The sequence below is a fragment of the Empidonax traillii genome, unplaced genomic scaffold (assembly GCF_003031625.1).
Source record: "Empidonax traillii isolate 1590-97213 ecotype Southwest subspecies unplaced genomic scaffold, ASM303162v1 scaffold809:size313224, whole genome shotgun sequence".
NCBI classification, from domain to species: domain Eukaryota; kingdom Metazoa; phylum Chordata; class Aves; order Passeriformes; family Tyrannidae; genus Empidonax; species Empidonax traillii.
The window spans coordinates 5,932-27,900 of record NW_020956002.1 but is presented as its reverse complement, the minus strand read 5'-3'; the positions used below and the strand labels follow the sequence as shown (position 1 = coordinate 27,900).

At 40.7% G+C, this 21,969-nt stretch overlaps 1 protein-coding gene across 3 annotated transcripts in view; it reads left to right on the top strand.

Annotated features, from left to right (window-relative positions):
* The window catches only part of MPPED1 (metallophosphoesterase domain containing 1), a 60,140-nt gene extending 39,728 nt beyond the window's left edge, over positions 1-20,412 (top strand). For all 3 annotated transcript variants that reach the window (XM_027901746.1, XM_027901745.1, XM_027901747.1), the window contains exons 5-7: positions 11,491-11,606; positions 16,068-16,181; positions 19,526-20,412. In XM_027901746.1, coding sequence (XP_027757547.1) covers positions 11,491-11,606; positions 16,068-16,181; positions 19,526-19,644 — 349 coding nt within the window. In that variant the 3' untranslated portion in view covers positions 19,645-20,412. The remainder of the gene's footprint in view (positions 1-11,490; positions 11,607-16,067; positions 16,182-19,525) is intronic.
* Positions 20,413-21,969: the final 1,557 nt, after the last annotated feature.

Below are 21,969 nucleotides of genomic sequence, written 5' to 3'. Positions count from 1 at the left end.
AATTAAGTGACTGCAATGAATTAGCAGGAATCATTAACATGGCTTCAAAAAAGTGTATGGAACAAAATAAAAATAACTCCAGGTGAATTTTCTATAAGGAATACAGTTGTTATTAACTGAATAAACTCTGCAATAGGTATGTGAATAGAAAATGCAGCCTGAACTACACCTATTGTAGTCCATAAATGTCGTCTCAGTCAAACCAATGCAGTAAATCCTGGTTATTAGCCACTCCTGAGGAATTTGATTCTACCATTTCCCACGGGGTTTTTTTAAACTCACAGTGGTTTGGAATACCCTCTTTTTTTCTCTTCCTGCTAAAGAACATTCCAGGAAACGTTTTCTCTCAGATAAAATTTCTTCCCAACGTTGCCTGGGGCTGAGGAGTCTGGAACAGCTCAATCCTAGAGGAGTCACAACAGAGGAAAATCAGTAAATTAGACACCTCCCGGTTACTTTTGTGCGTGAGGGATCCGGATCAGTTCTCTAACACATTTCACAGTGACCTCTTGCAGGGGGAGCTGAAGCAGTAAATGAAGCCAAAAGTGCTTTGCATCCACTTTGCAGTTGTGCTTCTCCACCATGTCCTTCTGAGTACACCTGTGCTGAATGTAGACCCTGAATTATGTTGATTTCAACGCAACATTTTTGGGCCAATCCAATTTCTTGCGACATTCCGTGGTTTTACTTTTCTGTCTGTGAGAGGGGATTTGCATTTGTTTGCTTTGCAATGTTTCTCACTTTAGTTAAATTTGAGAGCAGTTGAAAAATGTATTGCTTTAGTTTAATTAGCTCGGTAGAAAAAAAAAAAAGTTCCTTTCTTGGGCAGTAATTATTAGATGTATATTATTAAAAGGAAGTAGTTCACATTCAGTTACTTAGCAGAAATAATTGAATCCTCTGATCCAGTAAACTAGCTCACTTTGGATTCAGCTGGTTTTTAATTTAAGACCTATAGAAGAAGAGACCTGTAATCTCACTGCAGGGAATTGGCTTCACTTTCCTGCAGTTCATAAACCACGAGAGTGAAATTGCAATCCCCCACAGCAGTTTTCTCTTTATTTTTTTTTTTGCATTTGCTTGGAAGTTTAATTTTATGAGACAGAACTCATTTTAAAGTTTAAAGCGCTTTTTTTTGTTGTTGTTGTTGTCGTTTCGGTGCTTCCCCCCCTCCTCTTTTCCCCCCCTTGAACAAAAGGACTCCCAGCTCTATCTGCAGTCTGGTGTGTAGTCTCAGACAGCGGCAATTTCAGGATGTTTCAAAGATGTAAACACAGTTGGGTACTTCCATGAGCCCTTTGGCGACATTCCAAGAGAAACACAAATAGCTGACTAGTTTGGAGCGGATCTACACGGAGCTGATTCTCAGCTGGAGCAGCTTGGCTGGGCTCCACCAGCTTTTGAGCCGTTTACACCTGGTGAGAATCAGCCTCTCTTCTTCACAGCAGCTTGAATATCGGCATTTTACCCTGGGCTTTTTTACACAGTTACCACATCGAGAAGGGGACGGTGACTTTACATTGTGTTCCACTTGAGGAGCTGTAAATAGAACCATCGTGGCAGGAACTCGTTGTTACACAGCTGCCTGAGCTCTCTCTCTTTTCCCTGACCAGATCTTAAGGGGGAAAAGTAATTTACCACTTGTTGGGAAACTGTTTTACATCAGAGCACTTCCTTTGGAACTGCTGCTCGTAAATTATTTCATTCAGTAAATTAGCATTTTTTAAAAGGAATTAAAATGAGGATTTTCTTTGCTGCTAAGAAAGTAAATTGGAGCCAATAATAGAGGTTTTTTTAGGTGGGAAAATACCTCTAAGCACCCCTGTGCTTGTCTTTCAGCTCAAGCGGCTGAGGACAACTGGCCTGACTGTTTAACACTGAGGCAAAGAAGTCATTGAGTACCTCAGCCCTTTTCCCATTCCTTGTCCTCATCCAGTAAAGGATGGAGATCCTCCTTGGCCACCCTTTTGTTGCTGATGCATTTATAGAAACATTTTTTATTGTCTTTTACAGCAGAAGTTAAAAGTTCTGTCTGGTCTTTGGCCCTTTTTTCCCCACACAACCTCACAACAACCTCATATTCCTGAGTTGCTTCTTCCAAAATCTGTGAAACACCCTTTTTTTNGAATTCAGGAGAGGCCTCTTTAATGAATGTTTCCACACAAATTAAGTGACTGCAATGAATTAGCAGGAATCATTAACATGGCTTCAAAAAAGTGTATGGAACAAAATAAAAATAACTCCAGGTGAATTTTCTATAAGGAATACAGTTGTTATTAACTGAATAAACTCTGCAATAGGTATGTGAATAGAAAATGCAGCCTGAACTACACCTATTGTAGTCCATAAATGTTGTCTCAGTCAAACCAATGCAGTAAATCCTGGTTATTAGCCACTCCTGAGGAATTTGATTCTACCATTTCCCACGGGGTTTTTTTTAAACTCACAGTGGTTTGGAATACCCTCTTTTTTTCTCTTCCTGCTAAAGAACATTCCAGGAAACGTTTTCTCTCAGATAAAATTTCTTCCCAACGTTGCCTGGGGCTGAGGAGTCTGGAACAGCTCAGTCCTAGAGGAGTCACAACAGAGGAAAATCAGTAAATTAGACACCTCCCGGTTACTTTTGTGCGTGAGGGATCTGGATCAGTTCTCTAACACATCTCACAGTGACCTCTTGCAGGGGGAGCTGAAGCAGTAAATGAAGCCAAAGGTGCTTTGCATCCACTTTGCAGCTGTGCTTCTCCTCCATGTCCTTCTGAGTACACCTGTGCTGAATGCAGACCCTGAATTATGTTGATTTCAACGCAACATTTTTGGGCCAATCCAATTTCTTGCGACATTCCGTGGTTTTACTTTTCTGTCTGTGAGAGGGGATTTGCATTTGTTTGCTTTGCAATGTTTCTCACTTTAGTTAAATTTGAGAGCAGTTGAAAAATGTATTGCTTTAGTTTAATTAGCTCGGTAGGAAAAAAAAAAGTTCCTTTCTTGGGCAGTAATTATTAGATGTATATTATTAAAAGGAAGTAGTTCACATTCAGTTACTTAGCAGAAATAATTGAATCCTCTGATCCAGTAAACTAGCTCACTTTGGATTCAGCTGGTTTTTAATTTAAGACCTATAGAAGAGGAGACCTGTAATCTCACTGCAGGGAATTGGCTTCACTTTCCTGCAGTTCATAAACCACGAGAGTGAAATTGCAATCCCCCACAGCAGTTTTCTCTTTATTTTTTTTTCGCATTTGCTTGGAAGTTTAATTTTATGAGACAGAACTGATTTTAAAGTTTAAAGCGCTTTTTTTTGTTGTTGTTGTTGTCGTTTCGGTGCTTCCCCCCCTCCTCTTTTCCCTCCCCTTGAACAAAAGGACTCCCAGCTCTATCTGCAGTCTGGTGTGTAGTCTCAGACAGCGGCAATTTCAGGATGTTTCAAAGATGTAAACACAGTTGGGTACTTCCATGAGCCCTTTGGCGACATTCCAAGAGAAACACAAATAGCTGACTAGTTTGGAGCGGATCTACACGGAGCTGATTCTCAGCTGGAACAGCTTGGCTGGGCTCCACCAGCTTTTGAGCCGTTTACACCTGGTGAGAATCAGCCTCTCTTCTTCACAGCAGCTTGAATATCGGCATTTTACCCTGGGCTTTTTTACACAGTTACCACATCGAGAAGGGGACGGTGACTTTACATTGTGCTCCACTTGAGGAGCTGTAAATAGAACCATCGTGGCAGGAACTCGTTGTTACACAGCTGCCTGAGCTCTCTCTCTTTTCCCTGACCAGATCTTAAGGGGGAAAAGTAATTTACCACTTGTTGGGAAACTGTTTTACATCAGAGCGCTTCCTTTGGAACTGCTGTTCGTAAATTATTTCATTCAGTAAATTAGCATTGTTTAAAAGGAATTAAAATGAGGATTTTCTTTGCTGCTAAGAAAGTAAATTGGAGTCAATCATAGTTTTTTTAGGTTGGAAAAGACCTCTAAGCCACCCCCGTGCTTGTCTTTCAGCTCAGGGGGCTGAGGACAACTGGCCTGACTTTTCAACACTGAAGCAAAGAAGTCATTGAGTATCTCAGCCCTTTCCCCATTCCTTGTCCTCATCCAGTAAAGCATGGAGATCCTCCTTGGCCATCCTTTTGTTGCTGATGCATTTATAGAAACATTTTTTATTGTCTTTTACAGCAGAAGTTAAAGTTCTGTCTGGGCTTTGGCCCTTTTTCCCCCACACAACCTCACAACAACCTCATATTCCTGAGTTGCTTCTTCCAAAATCTGTGAAACACCCTTTTTTTTTTTTTCCCCCTGAATCCAGACAAAGCTCTCCCAGTATTACAGCACAGGGATGCACCTGTGTGTGTCAGATATTTCTAATGATGTCATTTACATCAGAAAAGTAGATTTTTTTTTAAGGTATCTCAGATTCCTAGCGAGCTGAGGGAGCATCCAGGTGTTAAACCTGTACCTTTTTGGTGTAGAAAGCTATATGGAAGCAGTTGGTTTCCACCACTGTGGAGCGAATTTAGGACTTCAGGAAAGCATGAATTTGGAACTTTGCTTGGATTTTGCTCACTTCAGGTAGACACATGGCACACAAAGTGTTGGTGTGTGCTTTTTCAAACAATAAGTTCATCTGTTACTAAATTGAAAACATTAAAAATAATACACTTCATGCATATATGCACACATGCTGGATTAATTTATTACTCTTGGAAGCATTTTCATGCTTGTTTAACTCAAAATGGCTAGGAATTTTCTAAGTGGGAAAAAAAAAGGTAAAAAAAAAAAATAAAAAGGAAGGAAAATTGGAAAAGAACTGGCAGGCAGTGAGTCCATATGGCCTAATTACTCCTGGTATTTGGAGAAAAGAATGCAAACCTGGTAAGTTCCTAAACTGAGAAGTGGCTACTGTGAGGGCCTTTTTTATTGATCCTCAGTGCACCTATTACATATCCTGCGTATTTTAGTCATGTTTCATCTAGGAGAGACCCTCCTTGTAAAAAAAAAAAAAAAAAAGATCTCACAAGTGTAGAATGTCCATTGGAAGGGATATTCCATCTCCCCAGGCAGCAAACCTCTTATTCTTAGGGGACTCCAGGAAAAACTGGAGTGGGAAGTGTGGGAAAACATTCTTTTTTCTTTAGCTGCCTGGTCATCTGACAGTGAATAACCATAAGGATGTCCTGCACAGGTGGGCCTCAGATTATTTTTCCTTACAGGTTGGCCCATTCATGGCAAGTTTTATGTTTAAAATGAGACTGGAAGTCTGTACAGTTCTACATCTGTACCCTCAGCACTGAATCTTTTGACTAATTATTCCAAATTAGCTTTTACCTTTCTTTGTTTTGGTTATTTTGTTATTTTTAAACAAATATCATATGGGATATTATGATTTGCCTTCCAGCAGAATGAGATAAACTATTTACATTTGGTGTTGGTGTGTTTTAAATTCGGTCTTTCATTAAATTTTCTCCTTACCTGGTACCTTCTTGTTTTCTTTTTATGAAGATAAAGGAGATTTCATATCATTTTTCATTGTTTTGTAACAGATTAATGTTTAGAAATATCGGTTCCTATTAGTCACAGCTCATTCTTTCTTCTTTCCAGGCAGAGATGTATGAAATCCTTTCCTAAACAAAAGAGGAATGATTTCATCAACTCAAATTGCAAAAGAAATAATTAATGACAAAGGGACCATACTCTTGATTTTTATCCTCCTTTCCTTTTGTGAAAACAATAATTTAATTTGATTCAGAGTTTCAAGAGTGACAACCTTGGATGCAAAGCAAGTAAGGCACAAACTCAGCAGAATCCCCTCCCCCTGGAAGGAATGTTGTCTGTGATGGCCAGGAGAGTGGTAGAGGATCTGAGTTTAATGGAATGAGAGGAGTTTGCATTTATTAATTATGAGGCCTTAGACTTCATTAAAAAAAGACCTGGTTCCAGTGTTATGAATGAGTGAATTTAAGTTTTCTTTGCATAGTTTAATTCTTTTTGTACCCTGCTTTCATACTTGGTCTCTAAAATCATACCACCCCTTCTCTCTCCCACATGGAAATTAATCATAACATAAATCTCCTCATGCTCCTCCAGACCTCTGAAACCTGTTTTCCCTTAGATCTCAGTTGTGCTGTTGGCTCAGATGCCAAGATGTTGAATATTATTTCAAAGCCCATAAGCAAACAGTGCCCTCCTAATTATTCTTAGCACCAGGGACTTGAGAGCTGCTTTTGTCCCTGCCTGCTTTGGATGGTCCTCTCATGTGAGGAAGAAAAGACAGAAAGATAAGTGTTATTTCACAACTACTTTAGATGTTGAAATGGCCAATAACCCCCCAAAAAAAGGGAAAAAAAAAAAAAAAAGGTTTTGTGAATCCTTACTTGGAGAGAAAGTAGAGTAAAAAGCAACTCCGTAAACCAGTTAGTTACTGACTGAGGAAAGGCTAAAAAGGCAAAATTGAGTAAATTCAGCTGAATTCAGGTGATGGGGAATGTAAAATACGAACACCTGTAGAATGTGAACAGCAGGCAGATAAGGAAGGTATATATTGTATACAGTGCTGTATACCCATGCTCACAGGAGTGTAGCTAGTTAAAATAGTAAGATTATATCAACAAAAAATCAGATTTAAACATCCAACACTGACTTTTCTTGGGCTGAGAATCAGGGGTGAGTTTTACCTGGGGTTGTGCTGCTGAATCTTAACTGCTTTTTGTGCTCCGTGGCCCTTGACCAGTCCCTCCTACCAGTATGGCTTTCAACATGCCTAGTCCAGGCTTCTAAATATCAAATATGTGCAGCTCTGCTGTTCTCAGGAAGGGCAGCGAGACTGAGGAAGTTGATTTGGTCCATTCTTTTCCCACTGAGCTCCTTTACAGTCGCCGACCAATATCTGTTTATTTTCTGAAAGGAGAAAAAAATGTCAACTGTTGTGGAGGAAAGTTACACGTGTTTGGGAGCCTTTGAGGTTTATTTGGTAAGCAAAGGAATTCTAGAGAGACAATTTGCCTTTCAGCTGAAAAAAAGAGAATCAAAACAAAAAAAACACAAAAAAACAACCAACATGTAGGAAACTGTAGAAATTAGGATGTACAATGATCTGCATGTTGTGGTTTAGTCCTGCGTTTTTTGCTACTAATCGAGGTAATAGAGAATCAAATTTCAGTCTCTCTTGCCTGTAATAGAAAAATCCATGTACACTGATAATTCTCCCCATCAAGTATCCTTTTTTTTTTTTTTTCATTGTATTTCTGCTGAGCAGATTGAGGTGGTTTGGAAATGGAAATCCTTCAGTGTTCAGGTAAATGACAGGTGAAATCCGTGTAGTTCATCACCCTTTACAGTAGATCACACGTAAAACCAAGTTGTGCCCCATTTAAATGACAAAAGAATTCTTGGACTACGTGTTGGCTCTTTCCAGTAGTAGCTGAATAAAAGAAAAAAAAGAACCTAATAAGTAATTAAAGTAGTAATATGTTTGACCATTATTTTTTTAGTGTGACTTTTTTCTGTTACTGTTGTAACAGAAATGATTCTTTCAAAGACAACTAAAGCGGTAATGATAGCTAAGAAGGTCATTTCTAGGAGGTTAAACTGGTTTAATTAGAATTTATGAGAAGGTTACTAGAAGAGTGCAGAGAGATGTTAAGGGGTTAACCTATAAGAGATTACATTGTAGTCAGTGTTCTGTTAAAGTTTGAATTAATTTTTCCCATGGGTTTTTCACATTCTAATTTTCAACTAAATGAGACATCTGTTTCAGAAAAGGAAAATTTGCTATGGTTGTCATAGCAACTATCATTCTGTAAGAAAATTATTCCAATGGTTACTTTAGAACAGAAAGATAGAAATTCAGTACATAAAGCAACATCCGATTGCTCCCACAAACTCGGATAATTCAGCCCTTTTTGTGTGGTAGATTATTTGACCTGCAAAACTTGTTCATATGTTTTTAACATAAGGTTAATTGTGCTGTAAACAAATTCACATCTGATGTATTTCCCCCTGGAGTCTTATATGTAGACAAGCATTATTCTTATAAAAATAATAATACAATTGAATCTCAGTAGTGTGTGGAAACACTCGAACAGTTTGCTTTAAGAAGGTAAGACCTAAATCAAAGTACATTTCTACAGGAGTGCTTCACTTCAGAGGTGAGAGACACTAATGACGGATGTCTTAAATTGCCAAATAAATTTTTCTTGGTGGTTTGTTTTGGGTTTTTTTTTAGAATAGTGGATTTTTCTCTTATAGAACATACACAACGTTTTCTTTGTTAAATGTAAAATATTATTGTTGAAACATAAATTATGAAAATATTTTACTTTTCCTGAGTAAGCACTAAGCGAGAATACAGAAATTCAGTGCTTGACATGAAGAATTTAACTTTGCTTTCAGGTTCCATCAGAAATGGAAATTCTAGACCAAGTTGTCTTTGCATGATATCCAGGTCACAGACTTGTTGGTGGGTATTAGGGAAGATTGGGGGTTTTTTTTTTCCCCTACTCAGAAACTTTGATGGCTATTTTGCAATAAATTTTCGGAAGAAGGGACTTGGGGATTTATAAAATCCCTGCGTGCTTATAAAGATGGTTTTGCTTTGGGGGCACTGAAGTGTGTGATTTGTCTTTCTTCTCTCAGCTCTGAAGCATGCCAGCATCCTCCACTGAATCCTTTCTTGGACTTTGGGTGTGTTTTTTTGCCAGAAATATTCCAGACACTTCTTTCCATCTCGTGATTGTCACAAAAGACAGCATAATGGCAAATCACACAAGTTGTAACATCTCCCCCTCACAAAAGAACAGCTCCAGCATGAATAACTTACCAGCCCCGCGCTCGGCTGCAGGCACCACAAAGGGAGCGAGGGAGGGAGGCACGGGGGAAAGTGCTGCTTGTCTTAATAAGCAGATCATGCCTATTCATAAGGGGAAATGGGCTTTTCACAGAGTGGCCCTGTAGTGTGGCCCTGGTAGAGGAAGCAGAGCCTCCCCCAGCTGCAGATGCTGTTTGTGGTCATCCGGATTTCAGCGGGGTTGAGCTGACTGGTGGGCAGACCTGTGTTACAGTCGTGGTTATTTCTCTTTATAAATGCTTCGTTGTGTTCTTTGAATCATTATTCTGATCTTTTCTTCTTAGAAAAAGTCCATCTTTCCCCTCAGTTTGTTTCCTGGGGCTGGTTCTGCTGGGGGGATGATCCTGTCACAGAATCACAGAATGTTTTGGGTTTGAAGGGAACCACAAGGATCATCAAGTCCAAATCTTAAGTGATTGAGCCACACAGGGATTAAACCCACAACCTTGGCATTACTAGCACCCTTCTCTAATCTACCTAATCTGTCTAATCTCTCCTAATCTAATGAATCTACCCATGTGCAGCAGCACCAGGGTGAGTGACAGGTGGGAGAAGGGCAGTATATCCACCGTCAGTGGCTTTAAAAACATGATTTACTGTGCTCACACTCCTTTTGCCTCCTATTTGCCCTCGCAAATATCTTCTGTCAGTGAGATTTTGCTCCTGGAAAACGTGCCCTGGGCGTACAGACTATTTGCCAAACAGTTGAGTGTTTTCATCTGGGTGAAGAAAGATACTGGGTGTGTAAGGTGTGGAATGCAATCCTGAGGCAGGAAAGGATGGAGAGTTCAGAAAAAGCCTGACTACCGTGTATTTTTATAAAGCCTCCCACTTCTCTAAAACCCAAGCACCCCACAAACTTCAGTTTATTTATTCTTAGGGCATTCCTGTGTGATAAAAATACTCCCATTCTGTCAGTGGAGAGCTGAAGGTAAAGAGGGGCTGATCAAGCTGCACAGGCTGGGGTTTGGCTCTGTGGGACAGTGTCAGTGCAGAGCGAGCCAGGTACTACAATCCCAGCATTGTTTAGGTTGGAAAAGGCCTTTAAGAGCACTGAGCCATAAACCTAACACTGCTAAACCATGTCCCCAAGTGCCACATCTACACAGCTTTTAGCTAACTCCAGGGATGGTGCCTCAGTTCCAGAGCTTGACCTATTGGTGAAGAATTTTTCCCTAATATCCAATCTAAACCTCCCCTGGCACAACTTGAGGCCATTTCCTCTTGTCCTATCTATTGTTACCTGGGAGAAGAGACTGATACCCACCTGGTTACAACCTCTCAGGGAATTTTAGAGGGATAAGGTCTCTCCTGAGCCTCCTGTCCAGACCATGAGTTACCACCCAGCAGCAGGAAGGTGAGAAGTCACGTGCCTGTGAGCCAGGTGCTGTTCCTCCTCTGAGGAAACGCTGCCAGGAGTTGAACAGGCAAACAGAAAAGTGGGATTTTGTAGCCCTAGTATGTCTTTATCTTAGCCAGTTGCCTTGGTCTGAGCAACATGACTCAGAGCAAGATTTCTGCTTCATTGCTAGTGCTGTTAACATCTCTTCTTCACACACCTTCTTCACCTCCCTCCTCACAGCTTCTGAAGGCTGGGATGTATTTCTGGTCCCAGTGGCACATGTACAAGGTTTCACTTTTTTGGTTTTTTCTTCCTTAGACACCTGTTTCTCCAGACCCTGGTGATGCAGGGCACATGATGAAGAGCTAGATGTGATGTGGACACAGAAAACCTTTTCAGTCGTCAACAGTTGAGGCTCTTTTTGTCTGTGGAAGAAAAGCAGCCTATTCATTGTTCTTCAAATATTGGTGTGGCCAAAAGATGTCTGTCAGAAGATTATAAAATCTCCAACCTAAAACTAACCCCTCAGTTTTCTGGCCTAGAATTGGAGCCTCGTCAGCAAGACATAATTTAACATTGCTGTGAAATACAGGTTTTTTTAATCAATGGGATAGCAAGATGTGGATAAATTGTGTTCTGACTGGCAGTGTTACAGTCCTGCTGCTCCACGATCAGCTGCTCCATAAATATGGTTTAAAAAAATGTAAATGCCTGTCTGATAAGAAGTCCTGAATATGGAAAGTCTTACTTAAAAGCAAGTCAACACACCAGAGGACAGAAGAAAATCTATGTGTGAGAGAAGCAGCAGCATTCTTGTTCTGATAGGATGCATCCAATTAGGGAAACAAAGCAGCAGAGAGGATGTCTCTGACTTTGGAGCGGGATCTGTCACTGTGCCAGGGGCTGTCCTTGCCCAGCTGGTCATAGGATAAGGGCCAAATGCTGTGGGAGCCAATGTGAGACATATCCACATGTAGATGTCTTGAGACAGGTGTTCTAAATGTTGTGGGAGCCGAGCAGGATGATCCACACAGGGAGATCTTGGTATCCAGGTCTTGAAAGTAGTCACAGGAATACTGTGAATGTTTTACTGTCTGCTGGAAGTGGTGAGGACTGCACTGGTTTGCCATCCAAGTTAAATAATACTGGTTGTATGGAGAGAGGGGTTTACTGTGCACACAAAGGAGAAAATGAATGCTGCTTGTGTCTTCAAATTCCACGCTAGTGGAGAGTCAATCTCAGTGTTTTAATTAGATAACCAGTACATGGAAAGTAGCACTGAAGACATTCTCCTCCTCTCTTGGCAGGCAACCTTGGTTTTATGGCTGGGGCTTTAATCTTCCACGAGGCCAAGCACTATTAGAGAAATGGAACCTTATTCCAGATGGAATAGATATTCTTATAACACACGGACCACCTCTCGGTAAGAAAATACAAGTGCTCTTAGCTGTGCGTTTCGGATGATTGTGCAGAAACTGTTGGCTCTCCTCAGAAACAGGGTGCAATCCTGACTGGAAAAAAAGTCAAAAGTACACATGCAGACTGATTTCAGCGGCACCAGGACTTCAGCTCATGATTGCCTATGATACCTGTGCCCAGTGGTAGGGAATTAAATAACGGCTTGAAAAATAAAACCTCGGCACATAAAGCCTTAACGAGCTTTATAAATAAGCAGGGGCTCGTTTACCTGTGCATCTGTCTAATCTGCCAGTGGTGAAATTACTAGATTGAAAGCATGGAGCCTGCTGGAAGAGAAATGTAGGATTAGGATCTTATTTTTTGTCACTTTAACAAGTACCCAGAATCTCTGTTTTTCCTGCCTGTGCTGACTTGGTGCCCCTTCTGCCTCACAAACCCAAATGCTGCCATAGTTTGCCTGTTCTTCGGACAGCATGGGTGAGTTGCTTATCTGTAGTACAGTCTGGCAACAGGAGCAGATCAAAAAGAAATAGTTTTGCATGTGTGTTTTCCAAATATCAACAGAGATGATACAAAAGCCATAAGAGATTTCTGGTATTCTAGAAAATTGTGAAATGACCTTTGTTTGCAGAGATGATATAATCACATGAACTTGTCCAGAAAAGGCTTGAGGCTGTTTTTTGATGAATTTAACTTACAGCAATCTATATTTGACGTGACTGTGTGTTTAACTCTCATTAATTTAATAAATGGACACAGACATGGAACATGGACTGAAGGGTTCTGCTGAGTACTTTGTGTGAAATGAAGGCAGCTGGTTTCTTCAAACCTTTAGTCTCCCCCATTTCCTGACCCCTAAAACCCTCTTGTCTTCCACCCTTTCTTCCCTTTCAGAGCTTGGAGGAGAAAGTATCTTAAGGGTTTGTGTTTTGTTTTCTTAAGAAAGACATGTTTGCATTCCCCTGTTCACTAATCCCGGGGGAAAGCACCTCTTTGTGAGTGTAGTTTCTCACAGCAGGGGTTGTGTTTTGATACTTCACCTTAAGTGGAGTCTCATGCCATGGACTGATTTTAATACGAGCCTCTATCATGGATGCCAGAAATTAACTGTTTGGATCCTGAGGTATCAGCTCCAAAGTTTGCCAGAAGCTTTTTCAGCACTTTCAGAATTGTTTTTAAAACCAGCTGTAAAAAAAATATCCAACCTTCAGCTGACCCAAAGATTCACCTGCAGTCCGGTGCTGGAAAGTGGAGAGAGGGGTTCACACCACCCAGCTTCAACCACCTTGATAATTCAGCCACCAGGCCTCTCCAGTAGCCTCTGGGATCTGCAGAGGGAGGAGAACCTCTACACAGATTATCTTCCCTCACTCAACAGACATACTTTAATAATACATTTAATAATTGAAAAGTAATTTAATAATTATAGTAATTCTGAGGAAGAGCCGCCCATCTTCACTGATTGCAATGGAATAATGTGAATTTCCCCCCGCCTCCATGTCTCAGTATTTGTTCTTTTTTTTTTCTTTTTAAATTTTTAATCTTAAACCATCCTCCAAGAATTTTCTTTTTTTTTTTTTTTTTTTTAATAGTTCCTGTTTCTTTGTCTCTCTCTTACTGATTCATTAATAGATGGCTCAGGCACAGAACCCATCAGCTGCTGCTCTCCCTGACACCCAGGGCAACAAATATATTGAAAGAAATTAGAGCTTTGCCTAATATAGGGAACCTCCTCATTGTGTGGCTCTGCCCAGCTCTGTCCACAGACATTTTGGGAGACAGGATCCTCCTTGAACCTCCCAGCCAATTATTTTAATCAGAATGCTGATTATTGTTGTTCTGATCTTGGGCAGCACCACTAGAGCTGTTCCCAATGATCATAAATAACAATCAGTCCTCTTGCAAATTTTAGGGTTTTTTTTCTCCAGCAGAGCTGCCTAAAAAAGTAGATTCATCATCCATTTTCTGTGCTGCTTTCTCATTCCCTCACTTCAAGAGCGTGCATCCTCCTAAGCGAATTAGTACATTATTCCAGAGATTTGAAATGGTGTGATTTAGATGCAGAAGCAGCAGTAAGAGTTTATGGACTTTGTTTCTCAGTTAGCGACAAAAACTTGAGTAATTTTTTTCTTCTGTTTTAGAGTAGTGCTTTGGGATGATACCCACAGGATAAGAAAACAAAGGTTAAAACAGCTATATTATTGATCATTTCATTAGTAACCTGTTAGTTATTAGCAAAGAGATGCCATCTATTTCACAGCTTATGAAATACAGTGCTTATGACGATGGGTTCAGTGCTAATGCTCATTTCCATATCAGCATGTTGTTGTCACTTTTACGTATGGTATAACTTTCAAAGCATTTTCCCCGATTCCTAAAGCCCTGCATTTACGATGCTTTTATTTCTCTTCCAAAAGTTCACTTTTCTTTTCTTTGTTTTTAATTTAATTTCACCTTTAAGTCTTCATTTGCAGCTGTCTGCTTGATTGTCTGTGACAAAGATTTATACTTTCCTGACAGCTGCAGAAACCTGTTTCAAGTAACCAAACATTAAAAAAACCCTAAGATGAACTCTAATTGTTAGCTAGGTGTAATCAATTATTCTTAGTTTGTGTAGTCAGGTGTACATAATAAGCTGCAAACATATGGGAAGGCTTCAGAAGGGTGATAATGCATGTAAACAAAAACATGTTCAACATAAATAATGCTTAATTTAATGGAGAAGTTAATTTTATGGATTTTTGTTTGTGAAGTTTTTCAAGTGGAAACACTTTTGGCTTCCTGTTCTCCACAGACGTTTTGACAATTAACTGTTTCAAATCACTGAAGTAACAAAACCCGTGGTTATAAGATGTTTATTCTGGGGAAAAAAAAAAAAAAAAAAAAAAAAAGGAATCACTGGATTCCAGAGGAATTTCTGGCTGCACTTTAACATCTTAAACACTTCTTGTTTCCTGCAGTAAATTTTGACCTGCTGTGAGTGACTGGTGAGCTCAGCAGAACATTGCTCTGCTCTGCCTGTGATTCAGAGGGGCTTTCTCTTTGTTCACCCCCCTCACAGGTGCCAAACAGAGGAAGGTACAAATCTGAATGAATTAAAAAGTTTTTGATCATAAGCAGAACTTCCTCTTTTTGGCATTAGGATGCTGCATTCCCATCTTCTTTCTGAAAACTGGACCTATCTCTCTATGACAGAAGGGCAAACTCTGACCATTTTCATACAACCCCACAGTGTACTTTGAGCCCAGTTTTCAAGCACTGGCAGCTATAAAGAGACATTTCTCAATGTGTGAACCTACCCTGAAGCTCTAGCAAATCTGAGAGCTTTTCCAGGAGCTTGAATACCACAGTCCTGGGCTTTTAAGCCAGTTGGTTGCTGCTTAGCCATGCTTGAGTGGACATCAAAAGGAAACCCATGAAAACCAGGTCCAGGCTCTGTAACTCTGTGCTAAAGGCACAATCTATTCACAAGACTGCAGCAATCCAGGAGACACAAAGCTACGACAGGCACACGGGGAAAATGGCCAGAACAACACAATAAAACCAGGAAGATTTTATCTTTTCAGGTTTCCAAATTTGAGCCTGGTGACGGTGGCAGAAAAACAGAAAGAAATCAGAGTGGTTATTGCAAACCCTCTGACACAACAAGATCCTTCTTCTAGTACTACTTTGAAGGAAAACATGAGACTTCAGTTGGCAGTAAACATCCCCCTGCAGTATTTTTAGATAAAGAGGCAAGTTGGTGCAATATTTCTGGCTGTATTCATACGAAATACACATTTTCACACCATCTTTGTGCACGTAAATATAGCACTTCAATATATATCTACTGCAAAAGGCCTGAGTTTCTCTTCCTGTCCATAAGTTTAGGCAAGTGGGGCTTGCTGTGTCATGAATTGGTTAAACCAGTTTTGCCTGAGGATGTTTTTTTTTTTGGGCACACAGAAGGTCCCTCGTCTGAGTTCCCCTACTCTAGGATTCAATGTGATACAGTTTTATTAACACAGATTCCATTGCACCAGTCAAGGTGTTCCATTTAAAGAAGTGGATCTCAGGATTAGATTCAAACAGCTAAAAGTTCATTTAGGTTGCCTGGAGACTCGCTTTGGACTCGCTGCTCTTTGCACCTCACCCTCTTCAAGGAAGAAAAATGGGTGAAACATTGAGTTTTCCCATTTATAGCAGTGCAAAAAATGCTTGAATTGCCGTGATTTCTTTTTTTTTTTTTTTTTATTCCTTGAAAAACAACTGGTAAGGATTATCATAGTTCATTTTATCCAGGTGAGCTTTTATGGTTTTCCTTGAGTGTTTTTCCTTCCTTCCTCTTCTATTCACCAACACAGTTTTTATCATGTCAGCTCTTCTGAGGCTGCTTGTGAAAAGCCATTAAATCTCAGAAACGCTGAGGAACAGCACAGCTGCAGATTACCTGCCTTCTTTGAAAGCTTTCCTTTCTTTTCCAAAGGTTTTCTAGACTGGGTTCCCAAGAAAATGCAACGGGTAGGATGTGTCGAGCTGCTGAACACAGTCCAGAGACGAATACAGCCAAGGCTTCACGTTTTTGGACATATCCATGAAGGTCAGAACACATTTCTTTCCATCTATGTTTAGAAACCACCAACACAGAAGGTTTAAGTAGCATTTTCAAACTCGAACGTCTGAACTCTTAGAATTCAGATACATATTTAGCTGCATTTATAGAGATGAAATCAGCTGATACTCACATTTCAGCATTTGTACTTCAGCTTCCCTTTCAGTTTCCACATCTACGAAAGAGGGTGATGCTTCCTTCACAGGGAGGATTGCTGTGAATTTTAAAATAAGAACACAAGCCCAGTAGTTACTAAACATTAGGACTGATGGATTGTATTGTCCTCAGCTGAATCTGTGAGTTAAGATAATTCATGCAAGCTCTCTGTGTTTCGGTTTTTCTGTGTCTCTGAAATGGGTAGGAATGCTCTGAGAGGTTCTTCTAAGGCTTAAGCTTCAAGATTGTACAATAAAGGGCATATCTGAAGCTGAATTCAAGAGGGATGTCACCAGTGCCTTGGGTAGAAGTTCCAAGATATTTATTGATGCATTTAGATGCTCGGCCAGGGGAAACATTTTTTGCCCAGACAAAACAGTGGTTCTCTTGATTATTTGATATTTAGCTGGGAAAAAAAAAAAAAAAAGAGTTCACTTAAGTCAACAAATGGTGACAAAAATGCTCTGCTCAAGTTGGTGACAGCAGGAGTGCACCTCCAGGCAAAGGGAGAGGTAGATGATGTCTGCCCTGTTCACATGTCAAGGATTTCAAGCAGTGCCCCCAGAAGAGGAAATCACTGGGCTGTGCAAAAGGTGACCCATTGGCATGTGAGTGTTTATAATCAGCTGCTTAGTCCTTGGCAGTATTAACTTACTGGCAGGAAAAGGTACTCCACTACTGCCAGATTTCTGCTTCTGGGCCCGCTCCAGCCTTGGATGTAGGATCTCTGTGGGTCTCACCAGGGCAGAAATGGAAAAACTGGAGTAGCTGGCATCCGGGTTTTGAGAAGAAACATGGCCCTTGCCAAAAAATCCTATCCTGGCTTGCTGCTGGGAGCTTTCACCCCACATTAAAAAGGACATTGCTGAGAGGTGTGCTGGATTAAAACTGATGGAAGAGATGTTCAGATCATTGTTTTACAGCTCAGGGATTAAATCCATTCTCCTCATGTGCCTCCTCTGTGGTGACCTCTTAATGCCTGGGTAATGTCCCAAGTGCTGCTGAATCACAGAATAAACAAATAATGCTGTTAGAGCACCTTTTATATTCCAGACAAAAGAGCAGGTGAACACAGTTCAAACTCATCACTCTTTCAGAACTTGTAAGCCAAGTGGGTTGCAGGGGATCCAAGCAAACAGCAAGCCTTGAAGTTTCAGGCAGGTAAACAAAATCACATCTGCTAGAACCAAGCCCAACTTTGGCTCTCAAGGGGAGAGAGTGGCACCTCCCTGGAATGGCAAAACTCGTGAATTGATGCAGTTGGCACAGTAGGTGTGGAAGCACAGAAACAAGGTACTCTTCTTGTTAACTATCATAATTTAGGGAAAACAAGTGGGGAACTGCATAGCCTGTTTTGCAGGGGGATGCTGAATCTCTGCAGAGGAGAATTCCCTTTGCAGGCAGCCTGTGCAAATGAAGCTGCACTTTGTAGAGAGAATTCATGATTTGAACAGATGAGTTCTCCCTCTGAGTGAGGAAAGCTGCATCTGCAGCAGTCATTTACTGAACATCTTGGGGGAAGGGATGCTCAGAAGAGATGTTTCTTCCCTATTCCCCCCCCCCCTGCACTTGCTGTGTCTGCCAAAAAATACCTCTGCACATGGGTTTCCTGCTGATGGACCCGTGGAAGTGACAAGCAGCATGGCAGGGACTAAAATCCTGGTTTTCCCATCACAGCCAATCCTTAGCTGAGGTCGTGGCCAAGAAAACTCTGCTGGCAGTAGGACAGGAGTGACAAGCCACAGCATCAGGAATCTTCCAGCAAACCTCCAAATGTGTGGCCAAGAAGACACAAAGTCCCAGCAGAGTTTTCTTCCCTCCCTAGTCCCTAATTATAGTGTGGTTTTTCCGTGGGGAGTCCAGGAGGCCCTGCATTATTCAGGGTATTTTGAGGTACAAAAAAAAAGGAAAAGGAAATTGGCTACTGTTTCTTTGTTTGCAAACGATCCAACTGCCAATGTTTCTGTAAGACACAAAACTGCACTCAGAAAAACCACAGGGTCCCAGGTACTCAGGATTTGAATGGCTGGAACTCAGTGCATGCAACAACAAATACATTTCCCTATTAACTTCACTAATGATGAGACTGAATATTAATGCAAACACTTTCTACCAAGTGATCATGTATTTCTGATTGTGAATTCTTCACGTTGATCAAAATATTTCAATGAAAGTTTCCAACATCCAGCTTTTAGTTTTAGTGTAATCAAGCTTATGTTTTTTTTTCCTGGTCATTCATGACAAGATTTTTCACAATGGAGAGCTTTTGCTTTCTCAAGACACCAGGGCTGTTAAAGGGCTTCTTCTTCTCTTTCTGAAACAGCATTTCACAGTATTTTTACAGGCATTAGGGCTGGAAGTTTGATTTTCTGCAGATTTAGCTCTGGAATTGTCTGGTTTGGGTGCCTGGCCAGACATGAGATGTGGTTGAAGCTTTTCCACCACTGGTGAGACACACAGTTGTGTGGAAGTTGTTATGGTGTCTTGGGTTATGAATTCACCTTGTCTGTTGGAAAATGCATTAATAAAGCCATTTTTTTTTCTCTCCCTGGGCAGGAATTTTAGTGTCTTTCCATCAAATTTGGTGGAAATTCGTTAACAACTTCAAACACATAGGAAGAAGGGGTTGCTGCTATAGAAAAATCCTGCCCAGCTGCACATGCTCACATACCTCCCTTAAGTCAAGCAATGCTTTTTCTTCATTGTTTGCTAAATTGTGTTCAACACTGGGCAGGAAAGAAAGGTGGAAAGATTAAAAGAGCCCAGAGTTTGTTGCACTGATGACTGGAAACATAAATGATCAGAAGCACTTTTTTTTTTTTTTTAATAATGCCTAATATCTACTTTCTCATCCTTCCCAAAACTAAAATGGTTTTAAGAAAGAAAGCTTTGCAGAGAAAAGTATCTGTCTTTCTAAGGAGGTTTGGTGAGCTGGCTGCCAGAGATTATTGCCCCTAGCCAGTGAGGGGCTCTTTTGTTTTTCTTACACAATTTAAAAGGCGGCAAAAAGTTCAGTAGGACAAAGATGGTTTTTTTTCAGGGGACCAAGAGAATTTTTAAATTCCTTCTGAGCGATAAATGCAGCACTTACCATTGTGTGGGAAAGGTGAAGAGTTGAAAAATAAAGAAGATAATGGTGAATAATGAGAGTAATCAGAGTTTTTCTTCCTTTGTAGGTTATGGTGTCATGGCTGATGGAACCACTACCTATGTGAATGCATCTGTGTGCACTGTGAATTACCAGCCACTTAATCCACCTATAGTTATTGACTTACCTACTCCAAGGAACACATGATTATAATGAGGATTTAAAGTTGTACCCAACACATTATAGCAACTTTATATTGCTGGCTGAGAATCCCAATAGGGAACCATTCAACAACAACAATAACAACAACAAAAAAGCAAAATCCTTCTTTTTTTCCCTGCTAGCTCTTCACAGATAAATTTCGAGTAACACAAGTGGATGAGGAACAAAGACATTTTGGTGCCAGGAACAGATTAAAGACTTAACATTTCACCATTAAAATATTTGTGAACACAGAAAAGTGAATGCATTCCACATATAAATATATATATATATATATACATGCACATATATATATATCTAGTAGGGGCTTTTGTATATACCGTGTATTGGACTTATTAAAAGAACGATGTCTTTCAAAGGAGTGTTTCTTTAAGAAAGTTTGCAGTTTAAACTTCAGTGTTTAGACTAGGATTCCCTCATTTCAGATGTTTCCCAGTGAGCTCTTGGTAAAAAGAAAAATGACGGTAAAGATGTTTTCCCTTAATTAACACGGCAAACATAAAAGATGCTGCACAAATGACCAGTCACAGGAGGAACGATATTACTCCAAGTCCTCCAGGTCTAAGTCTTTGCATCTATTCAAAACCAACGCAATAGAGGCCCTAATTCACTGTACTGAAATGAAGTTTTACTACATCTGGCATTACAGATGGTAAGGGAAATGGTGCATATTGCCAGCATGCTGTAAACAGCTCAACATTCGAGAAGGGAGACTGTGTTAAGTGCAGTATAAACTCAGGAATTTGTAACCTGGAAAAACAAGGATGACATTTCCCTAAAAAAAAAAAAAAAAAAAAAAAAAAAAAAAAAAAAAAAAAAAAAAAAAAAAAAAAAAAAAAAAAAAAAAAAAAAAAAAAAAAAAAAAAAAAAAAAAAAAAAAAAAAAAAAAAAAAAAAAAAAAGGGAACAAAAAAGAGAAAGAAAAAAACCACATTAAAAGCCCACCCAATGAACAGTAATGGTATTTTAAATAAAACCCACTGGCACCATCAGTTTAAAACCCGCTAGTGGGACGTGCAGCCAATGCTGAGATGACTGGTTTGAATCTGGCCCTGGTCAGGCGGAGTTAAATGTCATTGTGATCATTTTGTCCTTGGGGAACATCTTGGATGTTACGGGGAAGGCACCAGCCCAAGGTGGAGTTTGGGGATTCATTTCTGGGGAGCTGTAAGGAGTGCACACCGATGGGAACAAAGCAGAGGGCACCTCACCTGGTGTTGCTGGTTGCCCACTCCTGGACACTGCTGAGAGAAGCCCAAACTGAAATCCAGCTGTGGTGTTGTAGGGGCCACCAGGCAAAGCAGGGGACGTGCCACGAGCAGGTTGGGGTGGCCCACAGTGGCACTGCCCATGCAGCTCTCCTGCAGGCCAGCAGAGATGTAGAAGATTGCAGGGATTTCAGTCCTGTCCTAGGCAGAAGTTTAAGAATTGATTAGAAACTCACCAAAAAAAAAAAAAAAAAAAAAAAAAAAAAAAAAAAAAAAAAAAAAAAAAAAAAAAAGGGCTTCAGATCAGATTAACACCCTGCAAGACACACGGATTTCTGCCTTGGACTAACAAACATCTCCTTTTGCCTCGATGGAGATTATTTAACTGCTGTATTCTGAAGGTGGACATCCTCAACTTGGGGCTGATGGCATCTGGAGGTTTACCTTGTTCCCACACGTTGGGCAGAGCTCAGCCCTGCCAGTTCAGGGCTGTCTGCAGGGCCCAGCTCTGCACACACCCCCTGGATAACCGTGAGGGTTACCCTTTGCCCAATCCGTGGATGTCAACGTGAGCTTCACGTGGCAGCTGCACGTACACGATACACATGCACGATCTGAAACACCTGTGTTGCAAAACCAGGCTGTGTCAGCTGCAACTCTGAGCCAGCTGGGCAGGAACACTGCTTTTTGGTGGTTCCCCATGGGCAGCAGCTCTTCCACCAGCTGCTGGGAGCCAAGATATTCCAGCCCAGGCGCTAACCTGAACCCACAAGAAGCCACCAGATCCCCAGAAAATGTGATCTGTCATTCTTTGTAACCTGTTGGGTGACCTCGTGTCTAAACTGATGTGCTGCTTTCTCCTGGAAACGAAACCCAAAACAGTCTTTGGCGCCTGCGAGTGGTTTTTGGGTGAGTGGTTCCCAGGTGCGTGAGCAGCCTGCCATGAATTCAGAGGGGGCCGCTTTTGTCACAGCCACTGGTGTAGAAATTGCAGATCAACTCCTAAATCAGCAAGAACTGAAATTCATAGTTGAAGATGAACTCCTGCCGTCACTGGGAAGATGAACAATAGCACTGTAGTTAGAATAAAAGTGTCTTAGCTA